General features: G+C 48.9%; 1 protein-coding gene and 1 long non-coding RNA gene across 7 annotated transcripts in view; one reads left to right on the forward strand and one right to left on the reverse strand.

Annotated features, from left to right (window-relative positions):
- The window catches only part of LOC310672722, a 19,995-nt gene extending 9,198 nt beyond the window's left edge, over window positions 1-10,797 (reverse strand). The window contains exons 1-2 of one of the 2 annotated variants that reach the window (XR_014508741.1): window positions 10,687-10,797; window positions 1,527-1,627 (exon numbers count right to left, since the gene is read on the reverse strand). This is a non-coding gene — a long non-coding RNA (uncharacterized lncRNA). Of the gene's footprint in view, window positions 1-1,526; window positions 1,628-10,549 lie in introns of both variants that reach the window. The other variant, XR_014508742.1, reaches the window with a different exon arrangement.
- ENGASE (endo-beta-N-acetylglucosaminidase) lies at window positions 5,707-27,103 on the forward strand. Of its 5 annotated transcripts, none has more exons than XM_083430280.1 (14): window positions 5,707-5,783; window positions 14,007-14,083; window positions 14,168-14,369; window positions 16,293-16,441; window positions 17,229-17,383; window positions 18,405-18,553; window positions 19,596-19,761; window positions 20,040-20,143; window positions 20,388-20,496; window positions 22,006-22,262; window positions 23,464-23,606; window positions 23,781-23,886; window positions 24,199-24,313; window positions 24,956-27,103. In XM_083430280.1, exons 2-14 carry the CDS (start codon window positions 14,020-14,022, stop codon window positions 25,391-25,393), a joined length of 2,157 nt encoding a protein of 718 aa, XP_083286406.1. In that variant the 5' UTR covers window positions 5,707-5,783; window positions 14,007-14,019; the 3' UTR covers window positions 25,394-27,103. The 5 variants fall into 5 exon arrangements, with proteins under 5 accessions (XP_083286406.1, XP_083286402.1, XP_083286404.1 ...); XM_083430276.1 differs by lacking the exon at window positions 5,707-5,783 and adding an exon at window positions 10,958-11,330 and having other exon boundaries at window positions 14,172-14,369; XM_083430278.1 differs by lacking the exon at window positions 5,707-5,783 and adding an exon at window positions 10,968-11,330.

Raw genomic sequence — 27,103 nt, forward strand, 5'->3', positions numbered from 1 at the left:
CTGGGTGCCCGGGCACCCACAAAATTCCCCATGAAGGGTGGACACCCACAAATTTTGGTGCCAGGGCCATGCACACTACATGGCACCCACAGCCCCGGGCACCCATGGTTGTGGGGCAAAGCTGGCATTCCTGCTGGCAGGTCAATGAATTTCCCTCTATCAGCCCCCCTTCCCCTTGCACCATGGGGCAATCAGCAGCCCATGTAGTTAGTTCCTAGGTAGGGAGTGGCATAGCCCAAGCTGGCGTTTCAGGGTGACATGAGTAAGAGCTGTTGGTGAAACGGCTGTGACAACTCAGACATTCTTTATGGCCTTTGCTGTCTTTCGTTCCTCCTATACAGCCAATATCTGTTTCTCACATGTAGAGAGTTTTTTCCTCCAACATCTCTCCTCTACCCTTCCGTGACAGAAAGGCAATGAGGTTCTGCTTTTCTCTTAATTAAATTGGCTGCTGCTATCAGCGGGGTTTGTTAAGGCTGCAATGCTGGTTGATATAGGTTTCTATTTTTTAAAAAAATTAAAAAATACATAAAATCGCTTGCCAAAACACACCTTTCCCATTGCTTGCTTAATTTCATTTTCCTCCCCACAGGACGTTTCACAGAAGCAACAACAGCCCCAAACCCTAATAGCCTGGGCTGTCTTGTTCTCAAACCCTTCCAGCTGGAATGTACTTTCTGTATCTTCCAAAAAAGAAATGAAGAGTAAAAACAAATGAAAACCTCACCGTTCTAATGAAATGTCCAAAGATATATGAGAAATTAAGCAAGCAGTTATGGGAAAGGTACACTGGTTTTATAATATATTTTACAGTTTGTATTAGTGTTGCAAAAAGAAAAGGGGTGAAAAGGACAAATGAGGGGGAAATCGGCAAGCAGAAATTTTTATATATAAGCACACATTTGAAATAATTACTATAACTTAAGTAGAAATACAGGACATCTCACCATAGTGGGGAAGACCCCCAGTTGGCTTGTGCCATACTGCTGACCAGGAACTGAGATCTGTTGATGGGCAACTTCAGGGCTCCTGCTCTTCCTTCTTAAAGGTAAAGGACCCCTGACCATTAGGTTCAGTCGTGGCTGACTCTGGGGTTACGGCACTCATCTCGCTTTATTGGCTGAGGGAGCCAGCGTACAGCTTCTGGGTCATGTGGCCAGGATGACTAAGCTACTTCTGGTGAACAAGAGCAGCGCACGGAAACACCATTTACCTTCCCGCCGGAGCGGTACCTATTTATCTACTTGCACTTTGACGTGTTTTCAAACTGCTGGGTTGGCAGGAGCAGGGACCGAGCAACGGGAGCTCACCCTGTCACGGGGATTCGAACCGCCAACCTTCTGATCAGCAAGCCCTAGGCTCTGTGGTTTAACCCACAGCGCCACCCGCATCTTCCTTCTTACAGTTCTTTAAATCAGACTCAGTTTGGCTGGCCCTCTGGTACTGGACTGTCCTCTGTCAATCCTTCAAAAGAGAGAACTATCCTATGTAAAACAGGACACCTGACCATCCCGATTCATACTTACCTTGTTTTTCCCAGAAGAAACGCCCGAAGTGGTAAACACCGGAGGTATAAAACACACGAGGGTCAAAAGAAGCCTCACTTATTCCAAAGACGTTTTGGCACCTGAAATGGAAAATCGAAACACTACCTCTCAAAAGTAAAAACACAATAATTCATCAAGGAGCTGCAACCTAGCCAGGTTTTAATAGTACTTTAAATCTGCTGCCCATGAAATCTGTTAGGGGAGTGAGGTGTGTGTGTGTGAGGAAGGTCTGTGTATGGATTATGTTCAAGATCCACCAATAGCGATTGCTGGCTGAGTTAAGGCAGATACAGCTCTTTTTAGCAGTACTGCCTCTCGACTGCAGCATTTATGTTTGGATCCTAACGTAGCTGTGTCTTGGACCTTAAAGCGTTATGGCAGACTTTTTAAATCCAATTAGCATTTCAACTCTTGAGTTTAGGGGGCTTGCTAAGCTTCCTCCTCATTTTGTTATTTTGGTCCTGGCGAACCAAGATCTTAAACTAGCTTCATCATCCACTTTCCAGTGTCTTAATAGAAGCCTTTCTCTAAAACTACACTTGCCACACTGGATTGTTTTTGTACTGCTTCTCAAATTAGGTGTAACAAGAGGGGTGCCTTTTGGTGCTCTTTATTGGGAAGATATGTCACCATCATCACAGCAAGAACGAGGAATGCAAAGCTGCCCTTTCTGCATCCTCATAACCCTCACGTTCTCTGTCTGGAATAGCAGTGCTTGTTCTTATTCCTCCCCCCATTCTTGGCATCAGAGAGACATGCTTTTCCCAGATGGGTGCTAATTTTTCTTTTAGCCAAGGTGATCTTGGAAAGATGCTTGGATACACCTCAAATTGCTCCTGGCTTTTCCAATTTATCTTGTTGCAAATGATGTTACCTTTGCCAGCAGTTACTAGCATTGCCCAGGGCTTTTCACTGGATGTCTTCTTGCAGCACTTTTGCCCTCCAAATGCGCAATGCTACAAATGGACCAGCAAATGCTTGCTGTTCTGTTTGAGGCCCTTGCTTTTCATGTATCTCTTTTTGTTATTTTAAACTGGGTGCTTTGCTCCCTATCACGTAAAGCAGGGGTCAGCAAACTTTTTCAGCAGGGGGCCGGTCCACTGTTCCTCAGACATTGTGGGGGGCCGGACCATATTTTGGGAAGAAAAATGAACAAATTCCTATGCCCCACAAATAACCCAGAGATGCATTTTAAATAGAAAGACACATTCTAGTCATGTAAAAACAGCAGGAAGGCCCCACAAATAACACAGAGGTGCATTTTAAATAAAAGGACACATTCTACTCATGTAAAAACATGCTGATTCCCGGACTGTCCGCAAGCCGGATTTAGAAGGCGGTTGTCCGGATCCGGCCCCTAGTTTGCCTACCCGTGGCGTAAACACTCTACTTTTTAAAAATAATAAAAATTCTGCTGGTTTCCTGATCTGGACCATATACTGCCTTCCTCCTCTACCAAGGAAATCCTTTGTCCCCCACAATGCCAAAGATGTGCTGGGAAGACTGCTAGTATAACCCAAGTCTCTTTCAGATCTTATTCAGATATACAGTGGTACCTCGGGTTACAAACACCTCGGGTTACAGACTCCGCTAACCCGGAAGTAGTACCTCGGGTTAAGAACTTTACCTCAGGATGAGAACAGAAAATGTGCGGCAGCGGGAGGCCCCATTAGCTAAAGTGGTACCTCAGGTTAAGAATGGTTTCAGGTTAAAAACGGACTTCTGGAATGAATTAAGTTTGTAACCAGAGGTACCACTGTACATTGCATGTGTTGAAAAGGCACGGGGCAGGACAGTGCTTCTGGCCCTGCCTTGGACAACATGCCTCCTGCTATCCCTCTGCAGACCTTTGCATGCAGAGCTCAAGGTCTTGAAAGGGGCATCAGTGTACTTACAGCAACAGCATCTTCAGTCGTAGCTCTGGAAACAAAACATGGGGCCACAAAAGCACCCACCAATCACCATGTCACTTGCTGATGTTGCCTTCACATCAGCCATGCATGGGAAACATCAATAGTAAACACACAGTTATGGCATGGATGCCACAGGGGCCTCTCCCACCCACAGGACACAAACATATACTCCCCAGAATAGATGACCATTGTCTACCACAGCCTAGGGGTAGAAGACACCAGAATGTAGAATCCAGAGGTTTCCAAGGAGAAAGGTTTGAGGCCTCCAGAGACCGAATGAACATCTGGCTCCAAGGTCTGTTCCCCTCCCACTCCAAATTCTTCCTAAATTATCCTTCATGAAGCTGGTGCCCTCCAGATGTTTTGGACTACAGCTCCTATCAGCCCCAGCCAGTACTGTTCTAAACTCTCCTAAGGGAGGTGACGGAATAAACATTTGTCAGAAACATTACAAAAGAAAAGGGACGAAACCATTTTTCCTCCTAGGCTGAGAGAGCTGGTTAGGCCTGAACTACCACAGTCATTTCTACAGAACTTCCTTGCGCTATTTATTGGGCTTGTTCTCACAATGAGATCTTGAGACGTATCATGTGAAGTCACCATTATTTACATTTTAATTATGGGAAACAATGGCTGAAAGAGCAGAGCCACATATGAGTCAAGACCAGAAATGTATCTGTGGCATAGATTGGACTGTACACAGGTTTTCAGGACACGGGTCTCAGACCAATGCGCTCATGTATCTTCATAATGTCAGAACTAAAGATAATTCCACAATATATATTCTGTATTTTTTCTGTCCAAAAGGTCAGGTTACTCTTTAAATCTGCCTGGAACATTCTGTCACTAAGAGAAGGCAGAGTGCACAAGCTACCCAGAACTTAATACTGTATCCCTTAAAAAACAACAACAGCCTGAGTAGCTTGGTAGTTTTGAGTAGCATTTGTACAGTCACTTGTGCAATATTTGCCTGCAAGAAGAGTTTTCAGGAAAAGGATGGCATGATTTTATTGGATGACGAGTCCTATATTCCACTGCATTTGGTGACATCAACGTTATTACTTCCCCAGATCCAACCAGTTCTGGTGGTATGGGAAAAACATGCCTAAGCTGATCGAACTAATCATAGCCCAAGCAGGCTGCATAATGATAAAAACTTCAGTTGTCTTGAGTGGCCTCCTGGGAAGCAATTGTAAGAAAATACAGTCGTTTGCTTCTGAAAGAACCAGCCCAGAGGCATCTGCAGCCCATAGAAAGACAATAACTATAAACTGCGTGTCAAGAAGAGGAATCTTCTCAGCTTTACTTAAGTCTTTTAATAACTCCTTCCCAGCTCCAGACGTCGGGCAGCCGTAGTGATTACATGCAAAGTGTTGATGAACACAACATCACTTTGTTTGTAGCAGTTGCTCCCCAATTTCTGTCTGGGGCAGCTCCCAAATCGTGCAAACATGACTGCCCTGACTCATTTCCCATGAGCAAAATCTGTAGTTTTACATGGCACCATCAGTCCATGTTCCAGGGAGTTACGTGGGGATCTGAGGAAAAACAGGCTCAAGCGTTGCCTGCTAGGGTTGGCAATAAGGAAGAGCCAGGGTGAAGGTATCTGTGCACTTTCTCTGCTGAAGGAGCAGGTGGGAACTACACCCTACTGACCAGGTGTTGTGCGGTGCAGGAGACCATCAGCCCCAGCTCTCCACAGGCCAGCCCCCAAATGGCTGAGTTATGAAGTGAGCATTTTAGCGCATGACAAGGCTTATATTATGCCTCATGGACAGCAGTTCCATGGGGCACCGTAACACCCTTCTCGGTTAATCACTCTCTTTTGCTTGCTGCGATCTCAACCTCGGGACTAGGACAAGCCCAGAGCGTTGACTGAGCATCAGGGCTCCTTGCTCTGCAGCCAGCTTCCAACGACAGGACTGAGCTTGCATCCATGGCATAGTGCAATGAACAGAAACCAGGGCAGGCTCAGGATATAGCAAGGCTCAAAAATCATAGCCTATGAGAGAAGCAACTTTACAAAGAAGCTTGCATACAAGCTTTACATAGACAAATCACATTAGCAGACTGGAGATGCTCTCTTATTCTAAATTAGCTTCTGTCCCTGTGGCAGGTGGAGGTAAAGCAAGGCACAGAGTTTAAGGTTTAAGGTTTGGAAAGAACAAGAGCTGTGCAGCCGGCTCCTCCCTCCAACCCTCCCCTCTGCCCACATGTTTTATTAAAGTGGCATTAGCCATGGGTGGCATTGAGGTGAGGAGGTGTTGCGGTGGCAGCAGTTGAGAAGCCTCTGTCTGTGACCGGCAAAATCAGCAACCAAGAGGTAAAGGGCCAAAGGGATGGAGGGCCAAGAAGGGGTGTCCTGTAACTCTCATTGGGACACATTGAAGGAGGTGTAGCGATCCTCTTTGCAACCTGCTGAATATGCTTAAAGGTAGAATTCAGGAGAAGAAAGGATCCATTTTCTGGGAAAGGGACCATGCTCGGGTTGTTAGTTGTAGAGGAACAAGTCAGGGTCTGAGATCAGTTTGCACCAACCCAGTTCTAAATGTTGACATGAGGAGAGTCTTTGGGAGAGGACCTGTCAGAGAGAAGGAAGCAGCCCTGGGTTCTCCTATACAGAGGGAAGCTGCCTTGGACTGGGTCAGACCTTTGCCTACACTGACTAGCAGCAGTTCTCTGCAGTTTCAGACCAGGACCTCTCTCCTTTCCACTAGGAGATGCAGAGTAGACCTGGCATCTTTTGCATGGAAACTAGCCATGGCCCTTCAAAGCATAAGCTCACAGGGCAAAGAAGGTAGGCCATCTACAGGGTTTGTTGTTGTTTAGTCATTTAGTCGTGTCCAACTCTTTGTGACTCCATGGACCAGACCCTATGGACCAGAGCACACCAGGCACTCTTGTCTTCCACTGCCTCCCGCAGCTTGGTCAAACTCATGTTAGCAGCTTCGAGAACACTTTCCAACCATCTCGTCCTCTTCTCCTTGTGCCCTCAAACTTTCCCAGCTTCCGGGTCTTTTCCAGGAAGTCTTCTCATGAGGTGGCCAAAGTATTGGAGCCTCAGCTTCAGGATCTGTCCTTCCAGTGAGCACTCAGGGCTGATTTCCTTAAGAATGGATAGGTTTGATCTTCCTGAGTCTCCTCCAGCACCATAATTCAAAAGCATCAATTCTTCAGCGATCAGCCTTCTTTATGGTCCAGCTCTCACTTCCATACATCACTACTGGGAAAACCAGACTTTGCTATTTGGCGAAACAAATGCAAGCATTGCCCAAGCAGGAACTGAAACCAATGACAGAAAGCTATCTGAATCAACAGTTGAGCAATGGGGAATGAAGCCAAACAAGAGGTGTAAGACCCAGGGAGTGGGAAAGTTAGGTGAGAAAGGCACATCTATTTGTCAGTCTGAATATTTGACTCTGTCTGGGTGGCAGAAGCAGCTCCCTTGGTAGTCCCACCCCCCTCTGAAATGCAGGGAATGGCGGAGAGGGAGTTCTGTAGCAGCCCCCAAACTGTGGAACTCCCTCCTCACAGACGTACACCTGGCATCTAATGATACAGTTTTCAGTGGGCGCTTAAGATGTGCTTCTTTACCCTTGCCTTTGAACCACTAAGGTGTTCTGTTCTGTAGGACCCACCTTTTTTGCTGAATTGAATTGATATTGTTCTGCTCAACCTGGAACGGTTTTATGCTGGTAATAGTTTCATCTGTTTTTATAACTGCATATCGCTGTAGCCTGCCCTGGTACCTTATGGTAAAGGGCAGATAAGAAATCTTATACACAAATGAGGCAATTCTCTTTCTTTCTTTCTTTCTTTGGGTCTTTCAGTCTTCCTTCCTTCCTTCCTTCCTTCCTTTGTGGAGTAAGATGTTTCATCTTGTGTTTCTCAAAGCCTATTCTCCAGAAGTACAGAGGTTAGGCTGTTGCGTCAGTTTCATAAGCAAGTTCCTGTCAACAGAGAACCTATATTTTTTACTTATCAAGTCCCTCAGTTTTCAGCTGGAGCCAAGTTGCAACACTTTTTGAAGTCTATGCTGTGCCTCTACTAGGAAGACAGAGGGAGATCTTTTGACTGGATTAACTGTGATTTCCTAGAACTGGTGTCTTAGAACAGGAGCCTTGACCACCCTGGAGGCCTCCAGATGCTTCAGACGAAAGCTCCCATCAGCACATGCTGGCTGGGGCGGATGGGAGTTGTAGTCTAATGCATCCTGAGGACCTCTAGTTGGGGAATGCAGTTCTATAGCAAGTGAGAAAGTAGCTGCTATAAATGTAGATGCTATAAATGTACAAGTCTTAATCAAAATAGCATACTTTTAAAATTAAGTTGACTGCAATGCGGTAGCATAGCGTGGGGCAGTTGCCCTGGGTGCAAAATTGTTAGTTTCAACATCTTGTGCTGGAATGCTTCTGCCACTGGACTCCGTTGAAAACGGCATTTCCATGTGAACCAGGAAGTGACCTCTCCAGACAACGGAATGACTTTTCTTTTCTTATCTCTATGGCTGCAATCTCCTGGGTCCATTAGGCAGATGAATGCACATGTGTACTCCATCTGTTTCACTCCCTTCCACTCACCCCTTCTGCGTGGCTCCAGGTGCTGCCAACCCATGCTAAACCACTGCTGTAATGTTCTGTCCTGTCCTAATACTTTAAATAAACAAACAGAAGTATGTACAGGCAGTGGCGTAGCGTGGGGGGTGCAGGGGGGGCCGGCCGCACCGGGCGCAACATCTGGGGGTTAGGGTTAGGGGGCGCAAATCCACGGGTTAGGGGGTGCAAAATACTTGCCTTGCCCTGGGTGCTGACAACCCACGCTACACCACTGTGTACAGGCTGCCTTTACCAGCATAGGCCTCACAAGGTGGCAGACAAGAATGAGATATGTTAAGGACCATCTGAAGTGTCAAAAAGAAAGAAAATAATACATGACTGAAGGAGGCATAGAGTCTTGAGATTTAGTTGCATGAATGATGCTACAGAAAGGCAGTGAGCAGCAGAGTTGGGAGGGCAGATAGGAGAACAGTGGCTCAGGCATCTCAGTCAGATCTCTCCCCTCCAGGAGACTTCCAGCACCAGTTACCGTAATTCAGAAAATTGTGGCAGCTGCTAAACTGCTGGAATATTTTAGGGTAGATTCAGTTTCGGTGGGAAAGCAGGGGCTCTGCCAAGCCCCTTTAAGTTGGCTTACAGGGTGACCTCCCCACCATTTCCAGGGTAAAAGAGGATGTGTTTGTTAAGGACTCTTTGAAAGTACATTGCAGTACTTTTGAAAAAGGTTTCACCATCCTGTACCAAAAGGGGAAGCAGAATTATTAGAGGGACAGACATCTGAGCATAAAAGGGAAACGTGAAAACTAGAAGCGGTATAAAAGTGCTAGGAGGTACGAGAAGAAACACATACACAAAAAAATAAGGGTCTTTACGGAACATAACAGCTTTAGGGTCACAAGGGTGGATGATGAGATTAATTGCTCAGAACAGAATGACAGTCCTCAAAGCGGGGCGGTGGGGGGGGGGCGGTGTCCAAATAAGAACAATGGAATGTCTTCAGAGGTGGAAATAACTGTGAAATGACAATTCCCAGCCTGGAAAAAAACCCCTATCTGGAGAAGAATTAAATCTGAATGATAGTGTTCAGAATGGAATGACAATAGAATGGCAGTATGCAGAAGACGGTTTGTAGGATAAACTGACACTGAAATCAACAGTGCTAGGAACAGAACGTTAGAATGACACAGCCAGGAGTGAGGTAATACAGTGGTACCTCAGGTTACAGACGCTTCAGGTTGCAGACTCTGCTAACCCAGAAATGGTACCTCGGGTTAAGAACTTTGCTTCAGGATGAGAACAGAAATCGCGCGGCAGTAGCGGGAGGCCCCATTAGCTAAAGTGGTACCTCAGGTTAAGAACAGTTTCAGGTTAAGAATGGACCTCCGGAACGCATTGAGTTCTTAACTTGAGGCACCACAGTAACAGTGAATAACAGTCCAACCACAGGGCACCCAGAGCCCCCTCCCCCAAACTCCTTGGCCTTGCATGCTGCTGCTGTCCATCACTTTCACCATGTGATAGCAAAGAAATACCTTTCTTTCACTTTCCCATGTTCCTCATAGAATCATAGAGTTCGAAGAGACCACAAGGGCCATCGAGTCCAACCCCCTGCTAAGCAGGAAACACCATCAGAGCACTCCTGACATATGGTTGTCAAGCCTCTGCTTAAAGACCTCCAAAGAAGGAGACTCCACCACACTCCTTGGCAGCAAATTCCACTGTCAAACAGCTCCCACTGTCAGGAAGTTCTTCCTAATGTTTAGGTGGAATCTTCTTTCTTGTAGTTTGGATCCATTGCTCCATGTCCGCTTCTCTGGAGCAGCAGAAAACAACCTTTCTCCCTCCTCTATGTGACATCCTTTGATATATTTGAACATGGCTATCATATCACCCCTTAACCTCCTCTTCTCCAGGCTAAACATGCCCAGCTCCCTTAGCCGTTCCTCATAAGGCATCATTTCCAGGCCTTTGACCATTTTGGTTGCCCTCCTCAATTTAGAAGAAAAAGCATCTCAGTTGTGTACCCCCACCCCCAAAATCACACCACATTTGCTTCTATTATTATTACAATAACAACAATTCCCCACCCATCTGGCTGGGTTGCCCCAGCCATAACCAAGTAGTCCCCTAACAGGATATTTCTGGGTAAGCAAACTGCCACAGTATAACTTACAGGTAATTTAATTCTCCCCTGTCCAATGTACTGTATATTGTTTTGGCTCCTGACACATTGCTGTTTTTGCCTGCCAATTAGCAGGGAGATTCTGTCTTACGGTTGTTTTTGTTTTCCACATATTTGACTTCTTTCAAGGAACCTACAAAACCAGGTTTTGTTGTGGTGGTGGATGCCAAAGGGTTGTTGAGGAGGGTGCAGGTATCCAACACCCTGCTAAATCTATCAAGGGGGAATGTACAGTGTGTATCCCTGTGCATGGATGTATATAAAGTTGATCCTGCTGTTCTGAGCTTCTGGGATTACAGTATTTTCTTCAGTTAACTGTCGCAAAACACAACGCCGCATGGGTCAGATTACCTGTAAAAGCGATGGTGAAGGAACGAGGTTCGGCTACCTGTCGCGGACGGACCATGAGCGAGACCTGCTGGCTGGGTGCTCGAGGAAAGGGTGGGAAGTTTGTGGTCAATTTATCTATTGAACTGTAGGAAGCACACCTGGATGGAAAGTCTGGAAGCAGAGAGTTATGTTGAAACCACTGGCTCTCTCTCCTCGCCTCCCGCGCGTTAGGAAAAACGCTCACTCTTCAGTCCCTGAAAATGTTTTGCGAAGCGGAAGACAGCGCCTCTGAGAATGTGCAGAGCGCGTTCCCCTTTCCGACTCTTCACACGCCACAGCTAGTCTCAAGGGAACTTTCGCGCCAAAGGCGTGGCTTCTAGCGGGTGGGTGGGAAGCACCAGCCCCGAGAAGCACTTCCGTCGACTTTCTTTACCAGCGCAGGCCGGGAAAGCCCAGGCGCCGCCGGCGACCCTGGCAGACTCCCTCCCACCGCGGATGCGCTGCCTCCTCCCGCTCCGCAGACGGGGCTGCCCGCCCGATGCCGGGGCTGCCCGGGCGCCTGGTGGCAGGGAGTTGCAGCGGCTGGATCTGCTGCGGGGATTGGCCGGATCCCGGCCGCCCTCTGCCTCCATGTGACGGGGGACGTAGGAGGAAGGCGCAGAGAGAGAGAGACAGAGAGGGAGATGGAGGGAAGGGAGCAGGACGGAGGAGGGAGGAGAGGAGCCAAGCGAGCCGACGACGAGAGCCATGGAGGTTCAGAGGAACCGAGGCCGGCCAAGGGGCGCTTCAGGCCCGGGCTGGGGTAAGGCGCGTCCTGGGAGCCGTCGCCGCGAGGGGCAGGGGTTGCTGGTGGGGAGGCTGCCTGTTTGCAAAGGGGGGCAACCGCCGGAGCCTCTGCTTCCCCGCTTCAGGCGCGCAGGCAGCTGCCTCCCTTTCCGAGTAAAAGCCAGGAGGGCCTGTGTCGCCCCCCGCCCCCAAGCCGGACTTCTGTCAGAGAAGCTCCCGGCTGACCATTGCGAGAAGCAGGAGCCTGGGCTGCACAACAGGCCCGTGCGCTCCCTCAGAGTCCCAGCCTCTTCTGGAAGAGAACTTGCAGCCCGTGCAAGAAGGGACGGGGCTTCTTCGGTGGTGAGGGGAAGGCTTGGGGGACCTTTGGGGTTCTAGTAAAAAAACCCGAAACTTGAACCCAACAACTACCCACAAGCTTGAAGGCTCCCCACCCTGGTGAAGATGCTGCTGCTGTTACTGTTGGTGGGCAGCTTGTGGCTGGGGATGCAAAGCGGTCCTGGAAGGTGATAAACTTGGGTGCAATGCAAGCGAAAGCTGTGCCTGTCCTGCATGGTTTCCTCAAAACATTGTCATTGGGAAGTTCCCTAAGTTTCCTAGAGCTGCAGAAGCTCAGTTCTAGGCCGGACAGTAGCTCACCTTGTTCTTAATTGAATTGCAAGTTTATGGAGGAAAAGGCTGTCAGTGGCTGCTAGCCAGAAATAAATATATATATATTTTTAATTATTTGTACCCAGCCCATCTGATTGGATTGCCTAGGAAGGCTACTGGAGACAGTATGCCTCCGAATTGTCCATTGCTGGGAAGAGCCGTTCTGCTCAGGCTTGCGCTTGCAGGTTCCCTGTGAGCATCTGAGAACAGGAGGATGGACTCGATGGGCCATTGAGCTGATCCAGCAGGGCTTAGCTCACAGTCTTCATAGGAACCTGGGATCTGATATGGTAGGGAAGGAGCACTTGTTTGGCAGGATGCTGCACTTGTACCAGCAATGCCTTGCCCTCCAGCACTGGGAGTATCAGAGCTGCCGCCTCCAAACTGACTCATTCAAAGTAGATCAACCAGGAAAATGAACTGGAGAATCTCTCTCTCTCTCTCTCTCTGTCTCTGTGTGTGCGCTTGCATCACTCATAAAGTTCCATTGAGTTCATGGGACTTGCTCCCAAGTTAGTCCGTATAGGATTGCAGCCATAATATCCCAGGTCTGGAAATAGGTTTGATGCTGCAGCCCTGCCTAGTGACAAAGAGCTGCATTTCCTAGCCAACTGCTGGTTGGTTTATCACAATGTCAATACTTCTCTTGTCTCCTTTTGATGGCAACAAACTTGTCATTGGGCTTTTTTCACTTGGGTAAACCTCTTCCAGGCTCTGAAAGAAGAGAAGCCCGCAGCTCCCAACTTTTCAAAGCCACCCCCTTGAACAGAACATCACTCAAAAAATGGGATGGCCACCAGCCCTTCAAAATGGTTAAAAGATCAGGGCTGGGCAGACATTAGGCTTGCATAATCAACTTGTATCTCTCACCTTTTGTTTGTTATTACTTTGCAGTCTGGTGCCACCCCTCCACCATGTTCTTTAGGCGCTACAAATGCCCAGCAGATCACTGCTTATGTTTCCAATTCCTCCTGGGCATGCATGGCCACAGGTGTCAGTTATGGCTGGAGCAGTGGGATGGAGCTGCCCTTCTGGATGCCAGCATCCTTGCAGCTAGCCTGGATGGGGTGGGACAGGGTGGTGGTGAGGTTGGGGCTGTGCAGAAACACCAGCTGGAGTGCTGGTTGGCCAGTGTTCCTCCTGTGGATTGTGCCCAGTCCTTAGGCTAGAAAAGGAAACCTGAAGCTGCCAGGGCAGGGTTGGGTAACTCCAGATGATGGACCCCAACTGTCATAGCTGGGGATGGTGGAGTTGGAGTCTGACAACATCTGGAGGGCCCCAGGACTCCCATCCATGTGATGGCATATGTTACCAGTCCATTTCTCAGCACAATTCAAAGTGTCGATGCTTACGTCTTAAAGTCCTTTATGGTATGGGATCTGTGTTCCTGGAGGAATGCCTGTTCTGACATCAGCTTGGCTGTGTGTTGAGATCATTGAGAGAAGTCCTCCATTGCTTGAAGTGAGCTGGGTGGCAGCCTGGGAGAGGGCCTTCTTAGTGGTGGCACCCTCTCCATGGAATTTCCTCCCAGAGATGCTTTCTTGGTGCCTACACTGCTGTCTTTTCAGGGTCAGATATCCTTGTTTTCTCAGGCTTCTAAGGTTCTATGATACCTAGGTTTCTTGTGCTAAACTTGTTGTTATTGCTGTATTTTAATGGTGTACCTCTGCATATTCTGTACAGTAAGCAGAGAATACTTTTATTTCCTTTTCGGTTGAAGTGACCAGGATGGTCCCAACAACAAAGGAACCTTGACTTTGTTAGACTTATTTTAATTTACTGCTTTGAATTCCTGGCCTTATTATGTTTGGTTTTATGTGTCTTTTTTGTACGGATTTATTTTGCAGCCAAGCATACATTATTTGTTCCTTTTAAAAATGCATTTGTAAATGTGTGTATATAAATATGTACGCCTGGCTTCTTTTAAGAAGTCCTTCCTCAGTACAGTGGGCTTTTTGGATGGCAGGGGAAGGGGCACAGAATAGAGGGTTCCCAAATAGGATTGTTGTTTTTTCTCTCATTCCTTTTTTCTTATTTTCAGCTTGCAGTTGGATATGGAGAGCCAAAGAACATCCGTTCTCCACCGGGTGGTCAATTTCGCCCCCAGTCCTCTCCCTGGTAAGACTTGGTGTTGGGTGAAGAGCCATGATTATCACCACTCTGCGATTGTAGGTATTCACAGTCTGCCTTTATTCCTCCCAGCTAGGCAGTACGACACAAAGACCACTGAGCCAATCAGCTTCTACCTCTCTGGCTTGGAAGAGCTGCTCTCCTGGAAGCCCACTAGTGATGATGCTTTCAACGTGTCCACAGAGCCACTGGCCAAGCATGAGCCTCCTTTCAACAGCCGTAGGCCCCGCACGCTGGTGTGCCATGATATGAAGGGAGGTTACCTGGAAGACAGGTTGGAACTGGGGCAGATGCTGAAAGGGGAGAGCTTCCAGATTCAGAAACAATAATTCTCTTTTTGCCAAACTAACCAGAATTGGCTCAATCTGGTCTTGGCTGAGTTTGCCTTGGTTGCAGCCACATGGATCTGAAGAGTGATTAACTTGTACCAATATTAGTTCTAAATCACACTTTGGATGTTTAAAATGTTTCACATACTTGGGGTTGCGTGCAACCAAGTCCTACTCAGAGTAAACCCATTGAAATAAATGCCCCCCCCTGTTAATTATGTTTAAAACAAGCTTTAAAATGTTATTTTGTCAGCCTGGATATAAGTACCCCATGCTGGGGGACACGATGAAGTCTATGCTCTGTGGACATTGCGATAGGGGAGCGTATTGGTGCAAAAGATAACAGCACCAGAGGGTGGTGTCTTTGGTCTTAAAGCAACAGATGCTGAATATTGACATATGGGATCAGCCAGCTCCTTAGAGGCACTAAAAACAACATGGGCAAAGCAGCAACTGCTAGAAACTGATTGCAACTGCAAGGCCCTTGCTTATTTGCATAGCTCATCCTATGAATTTGGCAACAAGGCCTCATGCCTCCTTGCTAATGCTCAGAAAAACCTCCACCAGAAGTCTCTGAATTTGATCACTGGGATTTGTGACCAAAGCTATGTCAAGGTCCGTAAGTGCTAGTAATATAATAATAATAATAATAATAATAATAATAATAATAATAATAATAATAATTTATTTATACCCCGCTCATCTGGCTGAGTTTCCCCAGCCACTCTGGGCGGCTTCCAATCAAGTGTTAAAAACAAAACAGCATTAAATATTAAAAACTTCCCTAAACAGGGCTGCCTTCAGATGTCTTTTAAAGAGAAGATAGCTGCTTATTTCCTTCACATCTGAAGGGAGGGTGTTCCACAGGGCGGGTACCCCTACCGAGAAGGCCCTCTGTCTGGTTCCCTGTAACCTCACTTCTCGCAATGAGGGAACCCCAGAAGGCCCTCGGTGCTGGATCTCAGTGTCTGGGCTGAACGATGGGGGTGGCCCCACGTACAGAGTTAATCCTGCTCTGAGTAGGATTAGCACTGAATGCCCCCTGAACTGGGTCCCCAAACTTCATTCAGGTGGTCTGCAGTTGGTCTGTAAAAATACAATTAAAAATCATTTAGCACCTAGCACAGTGCATTACAATTGTTACAACAGGCAGAAAATTCAATTTAAGTGGTCCACCAAGACCCTCAGATATTTTCAAGTGATCCGGGGGGAAATAAGTTTGGAAACTACTGCATTAGCTCATTGATCCCTACATTGGCCATGTATGACCTTTATTATTACCACTGCATTGAAGGTGGTGCATGCAGAGTAGAAGAAGAGGTGAGATGAGATTTCAGCTGCTAGCTTCTTGGTTCACAGACCCAAACTATGTGTTAACATTGGCAGTATGTTTATATAGGGGTGCTTTGGACTCTTCCACAAAGGCAGCACCACCAATCCTGATCGCGACCGTAGCATAGAAGGATATCGCTGTCACTAAGAGGTTCAGTCATACTAGCCAGGTCCACTTCCTGGCAGAGGTCATCCACCAGGGTGGTGTTTTCAGTCCTTCCTGCACTCCAGTTACAGTGGGTTAAGAATGTGCAAAATTAAGAGCAGGGAAAGAGATCAGGGAAGTAGATCTGGTTTCTGCAAGCAACCAGGGGAATTTCACTTCTTGTTGGATTCTCTTGAGGGAGGGTGGTGGCTGGGCCACCCTAGCTTCAGGAAATCGCAACAGCTTGGACTGGTTTAGTTCCTCTGAGCAAGATTATAGGACCTGAAATATGATTCATACCTACTTTGTATGAGATCTGCCATGCTGAGTCTAATTGTACCCTGTTGGGTATAATGCGCGCTCTCTCGCTCTCTCCTCTTACTTCTGGCAGGTTCATCCAAGGCGCATCGGTGGATGACCCCTTTGTCTTCTACCACTGGTGCTACATTGACATATTTGTTTACTTCAGTCATCGCAACGTTACCATCCCACCTGTGGTCTGGACTAATGCCGCTCACCGCAATGGAGTCCTCATGCTAGGTGATCTTCGCTGGGCCATCCCCTGGAGCATATGATACACATAGTGTTTGGGGCCTGTGGGAGGGAGGGCCTCACTCTCTAAGTCGTCCTTTCCTTACTCCACCCCTTTGCTGAGTTGCAAGAGGCAGGAGTTGCCGTGGGTGGTACTTCTTTCCTCCTATCAGTTGCATTCTTGACGCATGCTGCAACTTATCAGGGGTGGATAACTTGTGGCCCTGCAGATGTTGTTGCTGGATTCCAGCTCCCATCATCCCTGAAACGTTGGCCATGCTTTCTAGGGCTGATGGGAATTGGAGTCCCACAACTTCTGCAGGGCCGTAGGTTCTCTGCTGTTGAAAGTCTGGGGCCACCCACAGCCTCCATTCCTGCTAATCTCCCACAGCACTCTGCTTTCTGGGAGATGCAGGGAGTTTTTGCAAACAGCTGCTGTTGCTGTTCCACTCTTTATAGCCGTGCTTCAAAGCACAGGCAATTGCCGACTCCTCTGACATTGCTTGTATTTTGGGTATTCCTCTTTCCCCCCTGGAGGTTCCTCAGGGCTCAGCTCTTAAGCCTTCCTGTGGCACAGTGGCTCACTGCGCTTGGCTGTTAACCAGAAGGTTGGTGGTTTGCACCTACCCAGGGATGGCTGCGGGCAGAATTCTTGTGTTGCAGGGGGTTGGGCTAGATGACCCGCGGGACCCTTCCAACTCCAGGATTCTGCGCTTCTCCTGATGCACAGAGGTTTTGGATGGTCCAGGAGACAAGCCGCTCCGTTTCTTCCTTGCGTTTCCTTCCCTACCTGTAGGGACCTTCATCACAGAGTCGGGAGACGGTGCAAAGATGTGTGAGTCCTTCTTGGCAAGCGAGGAAGCGTACCGCGCCGTGGCTGATCAGCTGGCTGCGATTGCGCAGTTCTATCGTTTTGATGGTTGGCTGGTCAACATTGAGAACCCTCTGAGTGTAAGCAAGCAACATTTCCCCTCCCCTGTCAACCTTGGCCTAGGAGGGGAGTTAGGGTTCATCCATACACAGGCCGCATGTGTGTTCCTTAAAGTCCCTGGCATTGCTCAGGGGGAGAAGGGGCTATACCTAGGGATATGCTCAGTATCACAATGCAGCTGTGATATGTATCCCCACGTCAGAATTTCTTCCTTTAGGTCCCTAGGATCCTCAGAACCCCAGGTGGCCTCTTACCTTCAGAGACTGGCTGGTAGGCCCCTTATCCCTAGGGCTTGAAAACCCCCTTTACGTCGCAGAACCCCTTTCCTATTTTTATGCCTGCCTGCTAGGGCTGGGCGATGCCTAGTTTTCAACCCCCTGATATTTCACCCACTGAACATCATGATATACTGATATATTATGATGTCTGAAATAAGGATGGAGCTATGCATAGCCATTGGCTGGCTTCATGGTTTCCCCCCACATTGTGATTTTCGTATAGCATACACATCATGATTCGTGATGTCTCGCCAGGTCAAAAATTATGAAACTGATATCGCAATATGGACTTCAAACTGGTTTTGGATGCTATATTGCCCAGCCCTGCTGCCTGTTCCCCAAATTACTTATAGCACAGCGATTCCCTTTACCTGCCCATGCTAGTCCACACTGTTGCCCTACTGGCTCACCCCTTAGAGTTGTCCCCCCAACATCTTTCCTCTCTCCAGTTCTCTTCTTACCTTCCTTGCCTTGTCATTTCTCCTCCCCTGTCCCTTTCATAAATTTCCTGGGGCCTCTCCTCCAACACTCCTTTCCCAGTCTTCCTTTTCCATCCCCACTCTGGGCCTCTGATGAATTCTGTGTATCTGCTGGTACCCAGCTGCCTGTCCCCTGGAAAATATATATTTCCCAAACTGAGGTGTGTCAGTCTCCCTGGCTTTGGGCAGCATGCATATAACATCACTTGGCATGCTGAATGATGGACCAACGGCCTCCCAAGGACCTGTCGCGCTGGCTGATTGGTGCAATTCTTTCATGGCAGGTGTCGGCAGCGCGTAACTTGGTCCACTTCTTGCGCTATCTGACGGCCCAGGTGCACAGAGCTGTGCCGGGAGGGCAGGTGGTGTGGTATGACAGCGTCCTGCAGAACGGGGAGCTCAAGTGGCAGAACGAGCTGAACGAGAAGAACCGGTGAGTGATGCCCCTCCCTGTTCTACAGGCAGTGGGTCTTGCCCTGGGGGCCAGAGGAAGAAGGGCAGCACATCTGAACCTGAGGGTAGCCCCACAGAATCTCTGCCCCCTGCCCTGCAGCATCTCCCTGATACACTTGGCCTGCCGAGGGGAGCTTGTGTGTGGTACAAAATAGCCAAGATCTACTGTAACCAAGAGCTGCAATGCACTAGTGCAATGTTTCTCAAATGTGGGCCCCCAACTGTTCTTGCAACTACAACTCCCATCATCCCTACCTAACAGGACAAGCAGTCAGGGATGATGGGAGTTGTAGTCCAACAACTGCGGGGGACCCAGGTTTGAGAAACACACCACACTAGTACATTGTAACAGAGAACGAGAAAACCAAGCATGGGCCTCAGCGAATGGTAAGATGCGAGAGATCGACAGGCATTGCTGAGCAAGGGAAACATCATGCCTGCTAAATCCCATCTAGCTGGAAGACCAAACTTGACTCAGGGGGCTGTATCCTTTTGGGGTTTGTCTCTAGTGCTGTGGCAGAGATGGGGAATCTCCAGGTCTCCAACTCCCATCAGCCCCAGCCAGCATTGTCAGTGGGCACAGGGATGATGGAAGTTGCAGACCAGCAACAACCAAGGGCCACAAGTTTTCCTCTCCTTCCCCAGGCAGTGTAGAAAGTATCCTGGAAAGGGACAGGAATTCTCTCTCCCCCATTTTTCACAATGCATTTTCCCTGGTCCTTGTCAGCTGTGCATGGTCTACAGCTGAAGCATCCCTTGGGCCTGGGCTGCTAGGATCCATCCAGCTAGAGCTACCTGGAAGGGCCTGTAAAGCCTTAGGCCTGCTGGACGCCACGAAGGGACCCTCTTCATGGTCCTAGAATGAGTTGGAAGGGACCATGAGGATCATGGGGTCCAACCCCCTGCAATGCAGGAACCTTTTGCCCAACGTGGGGCTTGAACCCACAACCCTGAGATTAAGAGCCTTGCACTCTTCCATCTGAGCTATCCCAGACGTTCCTCTGTTCCTCGTGCTCATGCAGGATTTACTTTGATGCCTGTGATGGTTTCTTCACCAACTACAACTGGACGGAGGAGCACCTGCTGCGTACGCGAGAGATGGCCGACGACCGCCGGGCAGACATCTACGTGGGCGTGGACGTGTTCGGCCGTGGGGATGTGGTGAGCAGCGGCTTTGACACAAACAAGGTAGGCAGGCTTTGGGGCTTGTGGGAGGCTTGCTGCCCTTGTGGCTCACAGTTCCGGGCTGGAACTTCCCACAGTGACTGAGAGCTGGAGAGGGCAGTCGTGGTTGCCTTGGGGTGGGCGGAGTGAAGCCTCCGCTGTTGCCCTGGATAGGTTGGCTCCCCTGTTACAGAGGGAGGGGGCAGGGCAGTTGCCACCCTCCCAGCACCCCTTGGCTGCCCACACTCCGGAGCCCCCCCACAAGAGGAAATGGTGACTTGGCGTCCCTTGTGTCCTTGCAGTCCCTGCGCATGATTCGGGAGCAGGGCCTCTCGGCGGCCATTTTTGCACCTGGCTGGGTATATGAGACCTTAGGCCCGACCGACTTTCTGAACAACGAGGACAAGTAAGATCCAGCAGGGAGGAGGAGGGGCTTTGGGAGGGGAGGGGACTCTGCCGGAGGGCCTGCCTGGCTTGGCTTCACTTTGCCTGACTGCCTGGGATTGTCAGGCCCCCTGTGGCCTATTATGGGAGGGTCTTTCTGACAAGCCCCCACAACAGTGCAGCAGTGTCCCGAGTTTCCTTTGGGGTTTGCACAGTGGCATGGAAGACTTCTCAGCGCGACTCCTTTCTCACTTGCTTGTTTGCAGATTCTGGGGCCTGCTCTCCGATCTGCTGCCCACTCACAGCATTGGCTCCCTTCCCTTCAGTTCCTCTTTCTCCCTGGGGATGGGGAAGAGGTACTTCCACAATGGGCAGGTAAGAGTATTGGGCAGTTTTGGGCAGAAGAAGCACAACTGCCTCTTTTAAGCCTTTGCGGCTTGACTCGCCAGCCTCTGCTTTGAAACGACAACTTGCTGCATGTGATCTATACAGACTGGAGACCCAGTAAGGCCTTCTGGATAGCTCACCGGGCTGTATCCCCAGCCCAGCTGATCTGCCTGAGGTGTCAGCGACTAGAGGCCTCAGATTCTTAACCTTCGGGGACACTCTCTTTCAGAGCTAATTTTCCCACAGTCTTTCCTGTCGAGGGCTCTGCGGGAGGGCTCTTGAGCTTTAAGTCCCTTTCCACCCACAGGAAAACACTGGAGCCTGAATTGCAGAGAATGAGGAACACAACTCTATAGCTTCCTCCACCTCTTGCTGGCCGGCTGAGTCTGTGACTCGTTTCCAAGCTGAATTCCCCACCCCCACCCCCCAGGCCTTTTAAACCTGGTCTGGTCTTTTCCTCCCTGGGCTTCTCTGCCCTCCTGTTTTCTTTCCAGCCAAGGTCGGCTCTCTTTCTACTTGAACAAGTCCTTCTGCAGCCAAATAGTGTTTCTATTCCCCAGCCTCTGCTTCAAAGCAGTGTCTGATGGGGTGGTGGTATGATTGGCAGCTGTAACCAGGGCGAAACGGTAGGCAGGTGTATGTGATCTTTTTAGAACCTGCCAATCTTTCCTCCGCTCGAACTCCTGGTCACTTTCTTCCCTGCCAGTCTTTGAGAAGCATGTTTGTTATTGGGGGTGAGGGGGGCAAACTCTGCCCGAGACCCTGGAATATGGGCTGCCAGTCATAGAGGGCTTGATACAGAATAAGGCAGCTTTCTACAGAAGCAACGTGGACTGTGGACCCTTTTAAGATTCAACAGCGGCATTCGATTTTAACGTACTCACGCCTTCAGAGGTTAATTGGAGCTATTGAGAGCCACGATGAAACCTTAACAGAGCGCTTCCCTCAAGGGCCATGCATCAGGCAAGACATCGCCACTTTGGGGGCTTCCAGCCAATCTCAGCCCTGCTTTTCTCAGGGCTTCAGAGTGTCGGGGAAACTCCCCATTTTACAGCATACTCCTTTGCACACCCCCTTGGAAGCAAGCTTCTGATCCTTTCACAAGACAGGCTAGTATAGCAAAAGTGTAGCATTTCCAATGCATGCTCCCCCTCCCCTAAGTGCTTGCGGACCAGGAAGAAAGTCCCGAACTATTTCAAAGGAAAGAATCAGCTCGCTAATTAGGTATTTAAGAGGCTTATCTTCCCAGTTGGCCCAGGAAGGCTCCTAATAGTGTAAGAGGCCCGATGCTTCCAGATGGGAATTTGCACGAAGCAGTGGAACGCAAGATTTCGTTGACCTGTAATGCTAGCTTCTTAGATACATTTTCCCTGGCCATGTTGGAAAGATATGCTCTGGAGACTTAAGGGAACACAAGAATAATCCCGTTCAAGGTGGAAGGCAGTTTTGTTGCCATGCCCAGGCTGAATTCCCAGCGGCTTTTTTTCTCTTTTTCAGGAGAGTAGGATGGAGCCCTGGTACCACCTGAGTGCTCGGGAGGTCCAGCCACTGTACGCTGAGGTTTTTCGGGAGAGTAGGATGGAGTCCTGGTACCACCTGAGCGCTCAGGAGGTCCAGCCAGTTTACGCTTTGTTCTGGAATCCCAATAGTGGCAAACTGAGAACGCGCAGCTGCCTGCAGGATGCCTGGTGTGGGGGCAGCTCCCTGCTGCTGGAAGGGACCATCCCGTCCAATGAAGATCACGTCACAGCCAAGTGAGCAATGGTTGAGATGGCTGCAGGGTTTTTTAATTGGATGCGGGAGTCATATCGGGGTGTGTGTGTGTGTGTGTGTGCTGCTCTTGCAAAGGGACTTCCTTAAAAAGCTGGTAGCAGGCAGAGGAGAGGAGAGCAGAGCCTGCAGACTATATGCAGTGGTACCTCGGGTTACATACGCTTCAGGTTACATACGCTTCAGGTTACATACGCTTCAGGTTACAGACTCCGCTAACCCAGAAATAGTACCTCGGGTTAAGAACTTTGCTTCAGGATGAGAACAGAAATTGTGCTCTGGCAGCGCGGCAGCAGTGGGAGGCCCCATTAGCTAAAGCGGTGCTTCAGGTTAAGAACAGTTTCAGGTTAAGAACGGATCTCTGGAATGAATTAAGTACTTAACCCGACGTACCACTGTAATGAACACAGTTGCCTGCACCTGTGTGCAAGACAGGCTTGCATGTACCCAGTTGGCATGAATCGTGGACGTGCGGCTGCGTGTGCGATGCGGATCATTCAGCCCAACCCCTGCCCTCTTAACTGTTTTCTCAACTTGAGTGCTTTCCCCACATTCTCTTCTTAATCCAGGGAAACTGCTACACAGCCTTTGCTTCCACTAAGAAGCCTTTACGAAGACCTACTGTAAAGGTCTTTTCCCTGTCACGGCGCATCACTGTCCCAGCGCTGACCACGTTCCGCTTTCCTGGGAGCTGCTTCTCAAAGGTGGAGCAAAGTTAGAGACTGTGACTGCCTGCCTGCCTCTGCAGGGATCCTGACAAGCATTTGGCCAAGTTGGGGGTTGGTGGTGGCGAGGCTGAGCTCGGTTCCCCCAAGCAAGGAGCAGATTTGGAGGGAGTACAATGTTTGAGACAGTCAGGATGTTGTCATCTGGGATAGAGGAGTTTTCATGGGCTGTTTCATCATGGAAAGAAGGGGATTTGAGAAAGTGCGGCTGACCTGGAATCTTCAGGGCCCAGCCGTGAGCTCAGTGATGGGGGAAGGCTCAAACTCTTTTGTGCATCCGCCCTTACCATCCTCAGTGTTCCTGCGTGTCTGTGAGAATGAAGCCTTTGCACCTTGCATGCCTAAACCCCTTCCTTTTGCAGGTGGCGGCTGCCTAGTGCCCAGAGTTGGCCGTGACTGTGTCCTCTCTCTCTGTCTCTCTTCCTGTCTGTCTGGGGCTTTGGGGGGCGGGGGTCACCAGGCTGTTTTCCTTCCAGGTGCCAGCACCCCCCCGGCTGTTCCTGGCCATAATTTATAAACACGAGGCCTCTTCCCAAGGCGTGAGCTTTGCACCGGTGTTCACCACGCGGCAGTCAAGTTCCTGTTTCTCCAGCGGCGAGTCGGGTGAGGAAACGTCAGGCCTGCTTTGGGGGCTCTCACTCTGACTGCCCAGAGGAAGGGGGCTTGTGGATCCCCCTCTGTTGGGCAGCAGAGGCCGGGTGAACGATAGCTTCAGATATTGACTGATCCCTGTTCTGTCCGCTGCCTCTCCCTCATTTCTCTCCTCTTGCCCCCCAGAAGAACCAAGGAAGCACAAACCCTCCCTGCTCCGCACACCTCCCCATTACCTTGCCCAGCTGCTTAGGGGGACAGGACTGGGCGGGGAACATGACTGGCAAAGTCGGTGAGTAGAAGGGATTGTCAGAATGCATGACTTGGGGTTTTGTTTGTTTTGTTTCTTTCTTTCTCCTTGAACTGACCATTTTAGTGGTGGCCTGGCAGCCTTTCCCCTCTTGTTGGATTGTAGTTTGTAAACTCTCTGGGTTTGTAAACCATCTTTGACGGCTCTGCATGAAATAATAATGGGGCCGGGCAGGGACGGTGTTGGGGCCTGGGAACCAAAGAGCTGCGGGCAGTGTGGGATGGGCTTTGCAGTGCCCTGCAAACTGACAGGACCCCGGCAGCTTACATTCTCTCTCTCTGTTCCCCTCAACAGATGCTATGAGCTGGAGCTCCAGAACTGCTTCCTGGACCAACTTTCAGTGACCGTGTCGCGTCGCCACTCTGGCCAGAATGAGGTGTCCTTTGCATGCCGCCTGGGCAGGATCTGGGTGAGTAAGCGGTGGAGGCTAGGATGGGAAGCCTCGTGGAAATGGAGGGAGGGATGGGTCAGCCGGCTTCCCCATTGGCTGCTGCCAGAGTGCTGGGTTCTCTGTGGGCCTCTCACAGCCCTGCTAAGCCCGAAAGGAGGGAGGTCTTTGTCCCTTGTTCTTTAAGTAAGGTGCTATGACATAAAACAGGGATTGGGAAACTGTTACCCCATGCCCACAGGGGCTGCCTGAAGGCAATGCAAACATCCTCCTGTTTTTGAAAGTTGGCACCTTCTACTCTCTTAACCAAGTTTCTCTGGCGAGTTCTCCTCCTCCCTCCCTTGCGGATTCACATACTATCTATCCTTTGCAGCTGCAAGGCTTTGCCACAGCAGGCCAGGTGGTCTTGATGACGCAGTTTCTTTCTTACCAGTTCTGGCCTTGCAATCAAAGATTGCTAAGATCAGGCCAGAACTTCTTGCTACCCCTGATCCCTGGGCAGATGGTTGCCTTGTCCTTGGCATTCTTGGTGGCCCCAATTCAGCCTGGTTTTTATAAGGTGGGAGAGGCCTCTCTTCACCCATTTCCCTTCATCGCACTCCTGTTTCTTTGGGGGGCCCATACCTCTGTTTTTATGTCTGTCCTGTGCGTGTTCCTTCACAGGTGCTGGATGCCACTGCTTTGCGCCCGCTGCCATCCGCTGATGCTGCCATCCCAGTGTCGCCTTTAGAAGTTGCCCATGTCCGTTGGCAACGACTTTCAGCTGGAGAGCTCTCCCTCAGCCTCACTTTGCGCTGGACCTATCCTCCCAGCAAGGCCACCTGCTTCCGCGTTCACTACCGCAGGGGCTCGTGCGGCAGTGGTCCCGAACCTCGCCTGCTCCCAATCGGGGTGGCGTATGCCCCCCAGTACCGGGTGACTGAGCTGACCGTGCCTGGCGCCCTTTCTGAGTCTTCCTGCCGCTTGGAGTTCCTTGTGGAGCCGGTGCCTGACGATGGGTTCCAGGTAGACACTGCGATGTGGGGGAAGCTGGTCTTTGTGTACTCTGATCCAAAGCTACCCAGTCCTGGCCCAGAGCCTGAAGGAACCTCATCCAGTTGATTTACATTTGGATCCTAGTGGACAATGCCCTTCTCTGCTTCCCAGATCTGTGCTATTAGGCCCTTTTTAAAGAGGGAAGAAGGCTTTTTTAGTGCTCGGGCATCAGAAGCCCAACCATGGACAATTCAGTATCCAAAGATAACTTTTCATTGGGGAAACCAGTTTAGTGGAATAGTTATCATGCACTAGAACAACATGAACAAAATATTTCAGGGAAATACACCCCAACAAAACAATTCCACACTTGTGATATGGGCTACAGAACAGGCTTATTAAGTCACATTAAACTCTGAAAACATCCATTTTAAAAACCTGTACCAATAGTTACCTATCACGTGGGCTGAAACAACTCGAATTGCAGCTTTTTTGATGCTGAAGTAATGTGCATATTTTATCATTTACATAAACTGATAAAGCCAGGGCAGAGGTGGGGTGGGTGGCCTAGCTGGCATGAGCCTACAATTTTGAGGGGCCTACTTCCAAGTTCCCCTGTTAAGAGGCAAAGGCGGGACCCATTGGTAAGGATTATTGAAATGGGGCCTTCATTTCCCATCTGGCCTGGGTCTGTTACCAGCTTTGCATGGCCCTGGATAAAGCTGCCAGTTCTCATCACCAACACATTTTCAGCAAAACCTAACTGGGAGACTGTAGCTTTTGAATGCAACCAAATCTCTGAATTTCTGTTGCCCTGAGAAAATTCATGGTAACATACATCCCCACCCCTTCAATCTATTCTACATTTCTTATTTATAAGGAAACTTTAATTATGACAATATATCAGGCACTTACCTAAGAAAACTGAAGCCACAGGAAGGTATTTTCAAAAAGAGTAGCCCTTAAGGGTGGAAAAAGTACACATGGGGGAATTCTGAAGTGTTCTAGTACCTGGTGAATTTCTGCCTGCTCCTTCAGACTGATATTTATTTTAAAAAAATTACTCTGCTTGAATAGAGTTTATATGACTAAGGAAGACATACAAGTGAAAACGGGTCTGGCAGATGAACTGTTTTTCTACAAAATATGTTCGTGACTGGTGATTTACATTGACACTTTTTACCTCCTGTGTCTTATGAAATGATAAAATGTGTGCTTCATTACTTTTTTGCATTAGGAGCTCTGGATATGCTGATACCCTTAAACTGCATAGTGACGCACAACAGTTCGCAACATGGTTATTTATTTATTTTTTCAAAATTTCTTTAAAAGAATGTTTTTAGTAGCATGTTGCAACTTTTAATGAACTCTGTCCTTGTGCAATTTTGAGCCATAACATTGGAATACAATATAGTTGCTGTCTCGCGCCGGAAGTGCCTTCCTTGAGACAGCAAGTGATTTATACAGTGGAATAGCTCCATGTTCAGGGCATGGTGCTGAACTCCAGAAATTTAAGAGGGAAGTTGGAATAGCCTTTTTTTTTTAGCACTATAGGGATGGAGATGTGTGCATTTTCATAAGGTCTTAAATGGGTGACATAAGGGAAAAAGGAATGCAGAGAGTTTTGAATACGTATGTTTCTATAATTACAATACCAAAATCTTAAGGCTAATCAACCATAACTGAAATATTGGACAATCACCGTGTTTATTTGCACACCAAATTTTTGCTCTATTCTAAACTTTATTTACTATAACTTAAAGAGTCAGAGCTATTTATAACTTCCACTGTTTTCCTACTTTTTTTGAATTACTAATAAATTCACAATAAATGTCT

This window comes from Podarcis tiliguerta (genome assembly GCF_965153285.1).
Source record: "Podarcis tiliguerta genome assembly, chromosome: 2".
Classification (NCBI taxonomy): Eukaryota; Metazoa; Chordata; class Lepidosauria; order Squamata; family Lacertidae; genus Podarcis; species Podarcis tiliguerta.

What these genes read in the sequence shown, in the direction of transcription:
- ENGASE (XM_083430276.1), top strand. Translation starts at nt 11,067, where the DNA reads ATGCCGGGGCTGCCCGGGCGCCTGGTGGCAGGGAGTTGCAGCGGCTGG. An exon ending in TTTCTGAACAACGAGGACAA is followed by an intron (nt 20,144 to 20,387) that starts GTAAGATCCAGC and finishes GCTTGTTTGCAG; the next exon opens with ATTCTGGGGCCTGCTCTCCG. An exon ending in GAAGATCACGTCACAGCCAA is followed by an intron (nt 22,263 to 23,463) that starts GTGAGCAATGGT and finishes GGGGGTCACCAG; the next exon opens with GCTGTTTTCCTTCCAGGTGC.